We start from the raw sequence: 16,271 nt of genomic DNA on the forward strand, positions 1-16,271 counted from the left end.
ATTAGTGTGACAACCCTTTCTCTGAGTTCCATGCCACCAACCACACCTTGTGGGGTTGAAGTCTTTTTTCACTAACCTGTAGGTAGGTGTAAGCAGCAGGAGTTACAGGACCAACATCAGCTCCTTAGGTGGAGATGATGGGACAATCAGCTGCTTGAAGAACTCCTTCCTTCGATGTCATGAATTTCTTCTTTGTCATGGAGTCTTCATCTTTTGGGACTTCTTCATACGGCACAAACCATCCATCACTTTCATCCATGAGTCAGTCATGTCATCATTCATTTCATCGGAAAGTGATCCATCATTCCACATCTGGCCTTCCTTCATGCCATGCGGCTTTCTTCATGCCATGTTAGATCCTTCTTGTTAAAATTGGCAACTAGGGACAAACTCCACGTGGGTCATCTTATTTACGGAAACTAATATTTTTCTTGGATTCCTCTTTTCGAGAGGTATAGGATTGATCTAAAAATCATCCGATTCCGACATGTATTTATGGAGATACGAATTTATTTGTATTATTTTACAATTTGTCGAGGTCAGCCAACAAGAAAATTACCCCAGCTCAACCTCAACGTTGCATTATAAATAGAAGAGTCTTCAAGTCATTTGACACACACTTCTCTTATGATCTCTCATCACTCATTTGGGTTTGGTAGCTAGAGAGGTCAAGAGGGAGAAGCCCTAGATGCAGTGACGGAAGGGTTCTAGTCGTTGTCCTAAAGGTGCCCTAGCCACAGGTCAAGGGGAGCCTTAACCCTCACGAAAGGGAGGCCCTAATCCGTTGTCATAAAGGAGACTAGGACGTAGTCAAGGGAGGTCCTACTCACTGTCAAGAAGAAGCTCCAATACCCAGCAAACAGGGACCTAATCCATAGTCACAAGGAAGCCTAAAACCGTTGTCAAATGGAGCCCTAATACACAGCTAAGTAAAGACACTAACCCGCATCAAAAGTAGCCATAGGCCGCAGCAAAAAGGAGTCTTAGCACAGCATTAAGATGCCTAGATAGACAGCATATTTACTGTAGGTAACAGCGTAATAAAGGAAGTTGTTCTAGGTATGATTTAAGGAATGTTTGCTAGGTTGATAAGCCACAGCCATAAATTGAATGTGTTGAAGAGATTTTCTCCATAGATCAGCATATACATGCTTGAAAGTGTTGTTGCGTTGATGATGTTTATGTAACTGTTTTGAGGACATTTACTACAGTGTTGCTTTGTGCTAGGCCACAGGCCATAGCACCATAGCAAGGGTTTCTTAGGGCTGCTCTCTTAGCATTGTTTGGAGATTATGAAGGAAGTTTAGTACTACTTCAAGTGCCCTTATCAGATCAGCAATTCATCACAGTCAAGGGAGTTTAGGGCTGCATATTGTGCCCTAACCAGAATTGTTGGAGCAGCTAGCAATCGAAGGAATGTTGCATCAGGATATGCTATAGCACTCTTAATGATTGAAGACTGTCATAAAGATGTACTTTATACTGCTGTCATAAAATCTCAAATTTGTATATTTGTACTATCTCTCTCTCTATGATGAACTATTGAAGAATATAAGAAGAATTAATCAAGGGTTTCCCCACATTGGGGTTTGTCCCTGGCTGGTGCCACATCTTGTGTCCTCTTGTCTTGGCTTGACTTCTACTGTTTTATGTTTATAGTCTATCTGCATTTTACTATCATGCTGATGTGATTGCTAATTTGGAAATTGATATTGGGCTAATAAGAAATTTGAAGTAAATTGCTCTTAAGCATAGAACATACCAAAATTAATACTTCTATATAGTCTTCTTGGAAGACATCCATAGTTCTTCCCTTGTCAGACCTGCATAAACCCACCCAGATATTTGTTCAAAATAAGAAATTATATCAAAATTACCTTTGCGATGGTCTTTCATCATGACATCTTCCAGTTTGCATCAGCATCCTGCATACATGTTGACATATCTCCCAAAGATATCCATTGTCAAGGGTCTCCATCTTTTTCAGTCTTCCATCAAAGTCTTCATATCTTTCTGGGAGATTTTCTAGTCAAATCTTCTAGTTCTAGGATGTTGATTGCCTTTTCCATGGTTGCATAGTCCACGATCTCTTCCTTCCTTTCTTCACATATTTCATTCCCAAGGACTTCCAATCAAAGTTCCTCTAATTACTATCAACCGCCTCATTTTCATAAGAGGACATATTATGTTGATTTCATCTGATGTGACCTATGCCTTCCTGCATCTTTTCAGGGGAGGAGATCCTTTTCCTTTTGATCATGCTCTCAAGATGAAGCATAGATTCATGTTACCTGCAACCATATGACATGACTCTATAATATCAAATACAAGCATACATACCTCATTTTCCTTTAGGTCATCTAGGCTTCCTTTAGCGGCTTCCTTTAGCAGCTTCCTTGATTGAAAATAGCTTCAATCCCTTGATCTGCATCCATCTCTTATGTCATCATCCCATGAATTACGCAAATTGGAATTCCTAATGAAACACTTTGCTTCCTCTCTAGATCAGTGAACCTTCCGATGAAGATTTCATCAGAGAAATTTGAGGATCTTGACTATCCCCATCGCAGATGTTTTCTTTTGATTGAGGTATGATGAGACTTGTCTTGGATGACTTCTTCCTTTCCTTAGGTTTCCAATGAGGTTCCCAAGATCTATATCCTTCATAGTTGCCTGCCATAGATTTTGTTCCTGTTGTCCTTCATGTTTCCCTATGGTGATATCACGAGCTCTTGCTTCTAATGCTTGTATGATGCCACAATGCATCCCATCATTTATTATAGCCATATCATATAACAAAAGACTTAGGAACTTTGGTGAGGAAGACTATCTCAGTCATAGTAGAGATCTCTTACTTCCTCTTTCTTGGATTTCTTCTTTTCAGCTTCCTCCACTTCTTCGATGATATGAGCTTCTTCTCTTCTTCCTTTATTGTCCTTCTTGACCTTAGGTCAATCTCTTTTGTAGTGCCCATATTCCTGCTCCCACATCAGATTTGACCTTATTTCTAGATTCTTCAATCTTGCATAGTGACCATAGATCCTGGAATGGTAGTAGCTTCTTTCTTCCCATAAATGCTTGAAGTAAAGTTACCCCTCTTTCGGTAGTGCATTTAGTACATTTGTAGTCATTTCTCTATCAAACATGACTTCTCCTCGATCTTGAAGTTGATCCCTGATTCCATATATCCTCGTAAAGTATGAGGTTATTCCATCTTCTCTTGACTTCTTTAGCTTGTAGAGTTCTTGCCTTAATGAGATGACTTTTCCAGCAGAGCTTACGGAATACAACTCTACCAGTTTGTCAAATATTTCTTTTGAAGTTTCGAATTTAGATGCATATGGGATGAGGGGATCATTGATGGATTCTATGAGAATCCTTTGAGCCCTCACTTCCCCTTTCATGAACCTAGCAAGTGCTTGAGCATCTTCTTTTGGAGATTTGGTGATTGAGCCCTTAACATGTTCCATGACCTCATTCTCAATAAGATTCAGATCTGTCCTTTTCTTCTATGCAAGAAAGTTTGAAGCCCCAACCAATTTGTTGTTTTCCTTGCAAAAAGACATTTTGACAAATTCAGATGAAGTCATAAATATACTTACTTGTGTAGATGCTTCTTTTTCCACTTGCTTCCTCCTTGAATTTGATGATGATATAGATAGTAGAAAACTCCTTCTTGATGAAGATAGTTTTCTTCAAGAGTGATTCTTGACTCCACAAGGAGATAGATCACCTTAGACCTTTGATGATAAATGTCCTTGATGATGATCAATGATGGCTTGATGATGTCTTCAATGATGGTGACCTTGCTTCAATGAGAGGGAGACTGCCTTAGAACCTTTTGAAGATAATGACAGTGACCTTTGATCTTGCTTCCCTTGAATGAATAAACTTCAAGCTACCTTGATTTGTAGATCTCTTCAACTTGATGAGGATCTTTGAGGTCTCGGTGAGATGGCTTGAGGGTTTCACCAATCTTCTTTGTAGACTTCTTCTTTGATCTAGGGTTATAATGCTTCTTTTGTAGATCTTGACTTCACGATGATCTTTGCTTTGATGCCTTTCTTGAAACTTGATCCTTGAGTGTCTCTTGATTAGATTCCCTTCCTTGACTTAGTCACCTTAGCTCTGATACCATGTTGAGAAATCTAGGGCATCATGAATTAGGTGATTTCTCTTAATTAGTAACTGCTTGTGAGTGCCTTTTACTTCATTAGATTAGGATCTTCTTTTTGCTTAAGTTATTAGTGTTCTTCTTCATCAAACAGCTACCAATGCATGAACATAAATAGACAAGAGACACAGGATGTAGGCTATCTGCCAGGGCCAAAACCTCTCACTCTTTGAGAGGAAAACCCGCACAAATTCTTCTTATAGAGATTCCAATTGACGAATACCAAGACCAAGACCCTTGACCTATTTGCCACTCCAAGACCAAGACACAAGTCCTCTTCCACCTTCTCGTTTACTCTCTCTCGGTTCCTTCTACTTCAGATTTCACACCACATGAGATCATTGTGGTCATGTGATGACACCGAACTGAGGTCACTGTAATGGTACCGAATTTTGTGGTCACTGAGTTTATCAAGGATACCGAACCTCTCCTTCAGCAGTAGCACCGAATCCTGAAGTCACACCACTGAACCATAGTCATTGTTCTTTGAGCTAGCACCGAGAGCTTGTCACACACTTGTGACCTTCCTCCTGTGGTGGCACCGAACTCTCTTTCCTGCGAGACGGAGATTACACCGAAATCCTTATTGTGATATAGCACCGAGACGGTGAGGGGATGTCACTATGGTATCACCGAAACTTTTGACTGTGATATGGCACCGAGATTTCACATCTGAGATAGCACTGAACCAGAATTTGATAATACCGAAACTGAGCTTATCTTTGTACCCTTATCCGAGCTCCTTGCCTCAACTGTCAACCGAACTTATCTCTGTAGTAGATACCCGAATTGCAAAGGAGATTCGAATTGCATGACTGTGAAATAGGTTGAGCTGCCTATATATAGTAGTATGTCCATGTAATTAGCCGACATGATCATATGAAGGGTTGTGTCTCTAATTTAAGTGAGTCGACATGAGTTTTTGCATTTCATCTTAAAGCCGACTTGAAGAGGGATAACTTGTGCTTGTCTTGGAGGGCTACTTTGAAAATTCTATTGACTTATATACATTTGTAGCATGCCTAAGAAGGGTTCTTCATACATGACAATGACTCATATTGACATTATGACCAATCCTAATGATTCACAATGGGGCTCATACTAAAAATAAAATTCCTTGCTCATGAAACGCATGAGACAAGCATTACAATAATAATTTTATTTTTCTTCTTTACATCAATTACATAAAATCATAATTACACGTTATTATGAAGACCAAACCTAGTTACACTTTTCAACATATGGTCGCGAGATACCTTGCAAGATGTTGAACAACATGCTGCCCCAAGAGGAACGTTCAGAGAAAGTAAGAAGCCAAGTCAGTTTCAAGGGTAAGTTGTTGCCATGAACAACATCATTCAGGCAGAACCATGCACCTTTGAACAAGTCTGGAAAGATGTCATGACTAAAGAATACGAATCCATCATCCAGAATGATGTCTAGGAAGTGGTTCATAGACCTCAAGGTAAATTTGTTGTCACTTCCAAATGATTTTTTAAGATTAAACATGGTGCAAATGGTAGTATTGAAAAATATAAGGCTAGATTTGTAGCTAGAAGTTTCTCTCAGAAAGAGGGAATAGATTATGATGAGATTTTTGCACCTGTAGCTCGATATACAACCATTCAATCTGTTTTTGCCTTAGCTGCTAGCCAAAGATGGAGGCTTGACCTATAACAATTGACCTAAGCATGAAACTCATGCTTTAACAAGTCAATTTAATAATAATAAAAATTATTTTTGCTTTTCTCTTTGACAAATATTATATTTTTACTCAAGTACAATTTATGAAGACCAAACCTAGTTACATTCTTCAACACTCTTCACCAAATGGACGTGAAAACTACTTTCTTGCATGGCTTCCTCAAGGAAGAGGTATTTGTGGAACAACCACGAGGCTTTGAAGAGCATGACAGGGAAACTCACTTGTGCAAACTGAAGAAAGCCTTATATGGGTTGAAGCAAGCTCCAAGAGCTTGGTATGCCAACATTGATAGCTACCTGATGAAGCTTAGTTTCACTAGAAGCAATGCAGACCCAAACCTCTACTTCAAGACAGCCCAAGGTATACCTTTGATTTTGGTATTGTATGTTGATGATTTATTTTTGTCGGGAGGAGAACCTGTTATCCTCCATTGTAAGAGGGATTTAGCTTCTGAATTTGAAATGAAAGACCTTGGTTTGATGCATTACTTTCTAGGTCTAGAGATCTGGCAAAGGCCTAGTGAAATTTATCTTTCTCAAGGAAAATATATTGTTAGGCTTCTTGAAATATTTGGTATGGTAGAATGTAAGTCCATGCATACTCCTATGGAAATGAACTTTAAGAAATTATGTGGCAAAGCTACAAGACCTAATATGGCAAATTCCACAGAGTATAGACAATTCATTGGTGCTTTGATGTTTTTGGTAAGTATGACATATGCTTTGTTGTAAACACTTTAAGTCAACATATGATTGATCCCTTTCATGCCCACTAGATTGCTACCAAACATTCACTCAGATACTTGCATGGAACTATCAATCTAGGATTGAAATACACTAATAAAAATGTAAAACTTCATGGATATACTAATGTCGATTGGGTTGGTAACTCTACTAATAAAAGGAGCACTTCTAGGTGTTGCTTTAGCTTGGGATCTGTCGTGATCTCTTGGATGAGCAGAAAGCAGAAGTTTGTTGCACTGAGTACAGCTGAAGTTGAGTACATTACTACTAGCATGGCTAGTTGTGAGGCAGTGTGGCTGAGAAAGCTTTTTGGGGAATTATTTGAGCAAGTTCTAGACACAACAGTTATATATTGTGAAAATAAGAGTGAGATTCATCTTGCAAAAAATCCTGTGTTTCATGACAAGTCCAAGCATATTGAGATCAGGTATCACTATATCTAAGATATGGTGCAGAGAGTAGTGAGGCTCCATCACATCTCCATTGATGATCAGATAGCTAACACTCCTACCAAGTCTTTATCGAAAGGAAAGTTCTTGGTTTTTAGAGAGCAACTTGGACTTATGGACGTAACCCTTCCGGAAAGTGGTCACAGCTAATTGATAAAATTGAGTTGCCTTTCCCCATTGTTAGAGCTCACGGGATTAAGGAATGATGTCGAAAAGCTCCTTAGGATGAGGGACCTCTTCTGTAGTGTGTGCAACGAGAGTAGGCCTCAGTATGCATCCGACCCACAGTCTGGGACATGGGAAGAGCCACCTACCTGGCCAATAGGTGTAGTGAGACTTGTCTGTGTGACTTATCTAGGATGCAGGTGTTCCACCGCTTGACGTTTAATTGAACTTGGTTGTTTCATTTTTGTTTGTGTGACTTGTTTTAGTCTTGTCTATATGATGCCTTGTTCTATCACTTAATTTTTGAGATGAAAATTGGTTGAGAGTAATCCTTGTCTATGTGACACTTGATGATCCTTTCCTTTCCAAATTTGTGTCAAGTGGATGATTCTTCTTTAGATTGCAATTTAATTGTTACAGAGGTTACAGAGTAGAGTTGAACTAAGATGAATGAAAGAGATCAAAGGAAGTCGAGATCTTTGATGCAAAAATAAATTCCTCCCTAGCTAAGAGGGAGCATTAAAATTTGGCAGCTCAGGGATGAATTTCTCCTAAAAAAATCATATCTTCCAGATCTATATGAACCACCTATAATAAAATTTCATTTCTGACAATTCTAATATGACTTTCCAAAAATAGTAAGTCACATCTCAGTTTGGAAGTGACTTTTCAAAAATAGAAAGTCATGTCTAAATGATGAAGGATGATCTCAACATATGGAATCTACTTTAAAATCAAATCAATCATTATTATACAAGTCAAGAATTAATATTTTGTCCTTGCTAGTATTATTATTATTATGATATTATTATTTATAAAATTGTCTAAAGTCATTCACCTTGAATGGATTAATTATAACGAATTCTCAATAGTCTCATGGAATAAGTCACTTAAATTGAGAATCTCTTACTTGGCAAATCGAACCTCTCTCTTGGAATAAAATAGTAACTCCACACTTAAGAGAATGTAACTCTCCCTCACTAATTCGATGTATGACAAAAGTGTAATTCCTCCTCATTAAACGCACCTGTAACTCCCTCACTCAATTCAATTTGTAACTCTCATGAATATTCTCTCATGTCTAAGTGTAACTCTCTCTCTCCCTAATTCGAATTGTAATTCCTCAAGACAAGTGTACTTCTCTCTCTATTCTTGGGATGAGTTACACTTCTCCTCAAGTAACTCCTCCCTCATGGAATTCGATTCTCCTATTGTTGGCTCAAGGCATGAATTCATTTTGTAACTCCTCTCCTTTCTCATCTATTGAGGCAAGAGCAAGTGAGAGTTCAATGTAGCATGTTCATTGTGAAGAAGGAGAGCAAGCATTGAATGTGTGCAAGAGAAGTGTGAAAATAAGTGAAGAGCAAAAGCAAGGGAAGAGTTGGAGCAAGTGTGAAGAATAAGATCTGATCAAGAGAAGGAGGAGATCTTTAAACGAATAGCAAGAACACTTCGGTTGCAAGTTGATCAGACATTGGTGACTTTATTCATTCTCATTCTCTCTCTCTTTGTATTCTGCTAAAAAATTAAAGAAATCTAATAGAAGAAAAATCATTTGGGTTTTCCCCCTTTCAGGGGTTTTGCCTTGGTCATTGGACTTAAATCTCAGTGTCTCATATTTGTGCTTTGATATCTTCATATGATCCTGAGGTTTATGTTCTATCTTGTTGGTCTAAAAAGTTTTGAAGAAGAAATCTGCATTATAAATAATTGTAACAGCATAAAACATTTAGATTTCTGCAGAGTACTTTCAGATCCCAGCATAAAACATTCAGTTTTCTGCAAAGTATATTTAGTTTTCAGCAAAGTACATTCATCTTTCGGTAAAATACATTCAATTTTATGCATAGAACTTTCAAGTTTTTGCAAAGAATTTTTAAGTTTTTGCATATAACTTTCAGATTTTAACATTTAAAAACCCCACCATTAATTAAAACATGGCTTATATAAATTCAAGGTTGGAGATATTAAAATAGCAACAAAAGTTGAATGCTACAAAGCATGATAAACTTAGGAAAGAATTTAGGAGAAACATAACCAGTTAGAGAAACAAATTGCTTGGAACAATAGTCAGCTACAACAAAAACAAACAGAAATAAAAATGTAGTGAATAAGAATCATGAATAACTTAACGAACTTATAACAAATCTTTAGTACCACCATTACACAACCAGGATCTTCAAGCACTTCTAATCCACCACCAAGCCCTCTGCGTATGACAATCCCACAACCAAACATACCCCCTAACGGCTTAGAAATCACCAACAAATTTCCATCCTATACAAACTTTTGTGTACTCAATAAAGCGCAAAACTGGAAATTAGCAAAGTTTGATGGAAATGAAAAATAAGACGTGGCATGGTTTAACAAGGCATAAGAATATTTTGAAATCCACAATACTGATAACAACAGTGAAAAAAATACAAGTATGCTTCCATGCAACTAGAATATGATGCATACAATTGGTACATGTGATGGAAGAAATTGTCCTTTTTGTTTAGCTGGAATATATTCAAGGATAATTTATTTAAAATATTCTGGGGTATCAAAGAGAGACTTTTTTACAAAACTCACTAAACTACAGCAAAAGAGAATTGCGGATAAAATTACATGTGTCTAGGAAACACTCACTACGCGAGTTCCTAAGATATCAACATAACATCAAATTCGATCATATATAACCAGAATAAAGTCACACATCCAGAACAAATGAAAAGTACATGATATTATGACCACGGAAATAGCCATACGTGTGGCTAAAGCTGTGGAAAAAAAGTTAAATTTTCCTTAACCCCAGCAACCCAGCAATTTATTGACTAGCAGATTTCCTTGCAGTAAAATATCTATTACACATATCTAATTCTGGGGTTTTAACATGTAAATAAAATAAACAACAGAAGCAAATTAAATCACACATCAATCTCACACATGCACACAAAGATTAACATTCTACAGTAAGAATTATTTTCTTTCTTTGACCCTTCACTATAACAAACTGAAGTAAAAGAATTAAATAGAAAGAGCAACACTGAAATGGATAAAAAGTATAATGGAGGTTCCTCACACAGAAACCAGTCCGTATCATGAAGTACTCCATAGCAGCTCCAATTGTGGCAAATCCAACAGCAAGTTTTATATACCAATCCAAGAATTTCATGTCTTGAATGTTAGCACAGTTTTCCTTCCTTCTCACTGGAAATTGTTTCTGAAATTGATAACCAAAGGAATAAGAAAAAAAAGATTCCGAGCAAAATTAACAAGACTTCTATGCAACAATGTCAAAGAGCTAAGATTGAAATACAAGAATTAAAAGATATCTTTATAAAATATTTTGGGAAGGAAAAAATAGGAAATGGCATTAACATGTGACCCAAAGTGGTACACTAAAAGGAAAAAGAGCCATGACAAGCACAAGATCCCTGTGGTGACAAAGGCCCAAGCTCCCACTTGCAAGGTAAATCCACCAGGAATAAATTACCCAACATGCACCAGGTGCATTTTGCACCCACCCATAATACATATATAGCATTCAGTCTACTGACACGAGGGACTTATCACCTATTTAGTTGAATGGACAAATATTAAATAAACACAACACAAATACAATATAAAATAGCATATTAACATATGGAAGAAACTTGAAAATGTGCATAGCAAATTAATATAGTGATCGTTGGTGAAATATGTAACTAGGTTTGGTCTTCATAAAATGTATGTACTCTTGATCCTTGTATATTGTAAAAAGAAAAGAAAATTATTATTATTATTATAACATGGGTTTCATGCTCAAGGTCAATTTATTTTAGGTCTAACACCCATTGTGTGCTTCTAGGGTTTGTCATAGAGTCATTGTCATATGTAAAAGACCCCATTGGGCATCTTGTAACAAGTCAAAAGAATTAATTTGAGCCAAAAAGTGTCAAATTACCTCTCCAAGACCAAGTTGGTTTGGCAGTGGAGAAGTCGGCCTAATTAGGGCAATTTGTCACCCTAGAAGGGCTATATATAAGAAACCGTTTGAACTCATTTGAAGCATCAATCACTCACTCAACAAGGAAGCAAGAACAAGAAGCAAAAAGGCAAGTGAAGGTCTAGAAGGAAGAAGGAAGACGAAAATCCTGGTTTTTATACTCTCTCTCTCGCACATGTGCAAAGAAGGCTAGGGTTTCTGCAGCGACAAGGTCGAAGTCTTCAAGAAGGGTCGGAATTGGAAGAAAGGAAGTCTATTTGGTCACCTACAAGCCTTCGAAGAGGAAGCAGCCCAAGTGAAGGAGAGAGGAAGCCTAAAGAACCCTAACTCACCCACACGTGCAAAGTTGCAACTTGTTGCAGGGGGCAAAAATTTCAGACCTGCAGTAAGGGTTGAAATCTGAAACTTGTTGAAATATGTAACTAGGTTCGGTCTTCATAATGACATATGTAATTATGATTTTATGTATTTAATGAAAAGATAAAAATAAATTTATTATTCTGAGTCTTGAGGCATGGGTTTCATGCTCAAGAGAATTTATTTTATAGGTCAAGCACCCATTGAGTGCTTCTAGGTTTGTCATAAAGTCATTGAGTCATTGTCATATATTGAAGACCCTTTTCGGCATGTTACATATTGTAAAAAGAAAATTTATCGAGTCAAAAGACCCTCCAAGACCTCGTCATGGCACAAAGATCAAGTCGGCATACTCATAAGTTCAATCACAAGCAAGAGAAAAAGTGCGCAAAAGAAGAGGACGAAGGAAGAAGAAGAAGTCAAGTTTTGGGATTGTTTTTGGGCTACTTCTCTCCACACATGCGAAGGAATTAGGGTTCATGTTGCTGCAATAAAGCCGAGTTGCAGAAGTAAAGTTAGGTCATCAAGAAGAGCTATTTTGGAAGCCAAATTCTCTAGAAGAGAGAATCTACCCAAGCGAAGAAGAAAGGAGCAGAAATACACCATTCTTTCTCTCACATGTTGGGGTTAGGGTTTATGTAGAAATTGTTGGGCAAGTCGAAGTTGCAGAAGAAGTTGTTGGGCAGTTCGAAGTCGCAAAAGAAGCTATTGGGAAGGTTGAAGTTGTTGGGCAGGTCGAAATTGCAGAAGAAGATGCTAGAGGTCAGATTCGCAGAAGTTGCTAGAAGCAAGGCTTGACTTTGTCTTGGAGGGTCTTGGTCAAGGGTCAAAGGTCTTGGAATTTGTCAATTGGAGGTCTATATGAAGAGAAAGAATTATGGTGGGTTTTTCCTCTCAAATTAGAGAGGTTTTGGCCCTAGCTGATCGCCTACAACTTGTGTCATTTTGTCTCATTGTTCTTTATGATTTGGTAGTTGTTTGATGATAGAAAACATTAATAATAATCAAGAGAAAAAGAAGCTAATCAAGGAAGTAAAAATACATCACAAACAGTGATCAAAGTAAGAGAAATCACCTACACTTGTTGCCCCTATATTTCTCAACATGGTATCAGAGCTAAGGTGACTACATCAAGGAAGGGCAGCACAAAGAAGGATACTCAAGGGTCGAAGCACAATAAGATCATTCAACATCAAGGACATTGAATCATCAAGAAAGGATTCATAAGGGTCGAACAAATTAAGAAGCATTAAGAAGATTTTCTCAAAGCACCAACAAGGAGAAGACCTCAAAACCCTAGATCATCCAAAGAAGGTTTCATTCATGGGAAGCTTACAATATTCAAAGGAAATAAGACCTCAAGAACCTGTCATACACTCAATCAAAGAAAGACCCTATATTTGAAGCACCTTGGGAAGGCCACCACATTCTACACTATCATTCAAGGAAGCGAGAAGGCGTTGTCATCATCAAGGATTCAAGGTGATCTCCCTCTCTTTGAGTCAAGGATCACTTTTGAAGACATCTTCATCAAGAAGGCATCTATTATCAACATCATCAAAGGCGGGATCAAGTTGAAGATTTCATCATCAATGAGTATCTTCACTTGACAAGTAAGTATCTTTATATCTATGTCTGAATCTATCAAAATTACTTCATTTTTCAAGGAAAGCAACAAATTGGTTGGGTCAACAAACGATCTTGCATGGAAGAAGAAGAAAGATTTGATCCTCATAGAAAATGAAGTCATTGGTCATGTTAAGGGTTTAATTGTCGAACTGCCAAAGGAAGAAGGAAATAACCTCATACTTCATGAGGGTGTCAGAAAAGGGAGACCAACTGCAAGAGTTGGGGGAAATCGTCACTGTGGTGCTCAATGCACTGCCTGATGAATGGGGCAATTTTGTATCAAGCATTTTTGGAAAGAAGGAAGCCACCCCATTCAGTGAACTCTGGTCATTGTGTAAGATTGAAGAAACCTGGTTAAAAGCAAAGAACGATGTGGGACCAGGTGAACAAGTTCAAGCATTTTCTGCCATGGATAAGAGAAAATGAAAGTTTGGAAAATTTTGGTCCTCAGAAAAAGAAGATGAAGGATATGTCAAAGATCTAATGCTATGGTTGTTGAGAATATGGGCATTACAAGAAAGATTATCCGAAAATCAAGAAGGACAACAAGAGGAACGAAAGAAATGAAGCTCATATCACCGAGGAAGTGGAATAACTTGATGAGAAGAAATCGAAAGGGATAGATCTTCACTATTAAGGTTTCTCCAATGCATAGCAATGAGAAGTAGGAGGTGAAAAGACCTCTACCATGGCAGTGAAGATGAGAAGCATTATGACTAGATGCATCTTAGTAGAAGAGGGCATCATATTAGAATCACACCGTTAAATCAAGAGCTCATGACATTATTAGAAAAGCTTGAAAGGATAGTTGAAGTAGAAATCTACATGGTTGTAGCAGTCATCATATAAAGGAAGTAACTCTTGGTAACCTCATTAAAAGCATAAGTGGCACTTATGGGTAAAAGAAAGTCATCTAGCATAGAAAGAGTACTTCATCATCATTAGGAAGGAGCATTTGCAAAATGTGGATAATGAAGATCCTCTGTTGGAAAAGCAAGTGTCTCACTAGAATTCCATCTTGTATGGGATTCATGAAGGATGATGGTATGGTGACAAAAGAATGCAACATGGTTGAAGAACTTTCAAGCAAGAAAAGGAAGTTGTTGAAGGAAGCCTAAGAGGCATGTATGCATGTATTTGATTGAGTCGTGTCATCATATAGTTGCAGTGATAAATGATCTACATCATGAGCATGATCGAAGAAAAGGGATATCTTCCTTTTGAAAGATACATGAAGGCATGATTCACATATTGATAAGATGAAATCAACATAATATGCCCTCATATGGAATATGAGGTGGTTGACAAAATTAAAGGAACTATGGATAGAAGTTCCTAGGAAGCAATATGTGAAGAAAGAAAGAAGAAGATCATGAAAGATGCAACTATGGTCACGAAGCAAGGAAATCAACATCCGTTGACTAAGAAGAATTGACCATAACATCTCCATGGAAAAGGTATAAAGACTGATAAAGTCTGGAAATGAAGGAGACCCTTGATATTGAATATCTTGGAGATGTGTCAACATATGTGCGAGATGTTGATGTTGCAAGCAATGTGGAAAAAGTCGAAGTCGGGATTAATTCGGCAAGGGTCCAAAAGTTGAAAAACTCGTCAAAGTCGGGAGTTTTTTGAAAAAGTCGGCAAAAAGTCGGCAAAATTAAAAAAACACAAAATTATTCATTTTTTTTTTTTTAACATCTAGAGTATCCACAACATCAAATAAATGCATTTCCACATAAACATGTAAAGAAAGCTAATATATAATATGTATATGAAGTCTAATGCTACATCACATATCAAAATAGTGAATCAACTCCTGAATTTTGGGTCCTGTCTGAGTCTCAACTCTCAAGAGTCAAAATATCAACAAAAAATATAATAAATGTATATCATGAGTCATCTAAAAGTCATCATGTCATTAGTCACTGAGATCCTCTTCCCCTTTTAATTTTTGTTTCCGCTAATTGTATTAAGAAATAAGTCATGCATTTATTCAGTAGATTGTAATCTGCTTGGGTAATAAGGTGTCAGGTGGTAGGTCCAATGAAAATTAGCAGTGAATATCACAGTAGATGTGAAAATTAACGCTTGGTGACTCCAAGCTGCTTATTTTCTGAGAAAACAGTAGATGTCAGATTACTAACCTAGCCTTGGCATCTTTTATTTAAAAACTCTTGGAGGTAAAATCCACTTCTGATACATAACCTTTGCCCACATTTACAGGGAGTTCACCACTAAAGAAGATTCCCTTTCAAAACGTGCTCTCATTGCAGGAAGGATCTTTGTTGTCACAAGATTTCACAGGTACTTTGTTCCTGTCTGAAAAATGGGTTCTTTTTTGAGGCACTGGTTTTGTTTTTTTTGGACAGGTTGTTGCTATTTGATCTTCATGACCTCCTCTTTGTTGTTTCTTCTGGAAGCATTCAACAACTGTAACAATGTTTTTGATGGTGTGGGGTTCTTTCTACGGAAGACTGTTGTATGCCTGTCCTTTTGGTACTTTTGTAGTCTTTTGAAGGGGTAGTGGTTGTTAGAGTCTGGATCACTAAAAGCCTGGAGGCTTAGCCAATGTATACTTTGCTTTCTAACTAGAAATATGAAGTATAAAGATTTGTTTTTCCTTGGAAAACAAAAACATATCTTAACCTCAAAACTAATAGATTACAAATGAGACTGCTATGCTCGCAAGAAGTATGACAAACAATACAATGCAATAACTTGAAAATGCATGGATGGAAGCTTCAATTTACAGTTTTTTCACCTTTGTGGCCTCTTTATCCGCAGCCTGGGAAGGGAGGCAGACTTTTTGGGTCAACTCCCGATTAAATCGGGAGTATAAGGAAAAAATCGGGATTTTTTCCTTTGTGAAAAAGTCGCCAAAAAGTCGGGGGATTAAATCATTTAGTTCAAAAAATCGCGTTTTTAGGATTAAATCAGGATTTTTTCCAGACTTTTTCCACACTGGTTGCAAGCAAACAGGTGTCGTGATGAAAAGCCATCACAAAAGGTAACTTCGATGTTCATTTTGAGTTTTGAATAACATCTGGATGGGTTAATACAAGGCTACTGAAAGAGA

At 37.4% G+C, this 16,271-nt stretch overlaps 1 protein-coding gene across 3 annotated transcripts in view; it reads right to left on the bottom strand.

The window, feature by feature from the left end:
- LOC149158979 (DNA mismatch repair protein) overlaps window positions 1–16,271 on the bottom strand; it is a 241,557-nt gene that overhangs the window by 80,361 nt on the left and 144,925 nt on the right. For all 3 annotated transcript variants that reach the window (XM_089433421.1, XM_089433420.1, XM_089433419.1), the window contains one exon: window positions 10,303–10,441. In XM_089433421.1, coding sequence (XP_089289547.1) covers window positions 10,303–10,393 — 91 coding nt within the window. In that variant the 5' untranslated portion in view covers window positions 10,394–10,441. The remainder of the gene's footprint in view (window positions 1–10,302; window positions 10,442–16,271) is intronic.

Source organism: Pinus tabuliformis, chromosome 5_2 (genome assembly GCF_031772625.1).
Source record: "Pinus tabuliformis cultivar Carrire ecotype Pingquan chromosome 5_2, CPIR1, whole genome shotgun sequence".
Lineage (NCBI taxonomy): Eukaryota > Viridiplantae > Streptophyta > Pinopsida > Pinales > Pinaceae > Pinus > Pinus tabuliformis.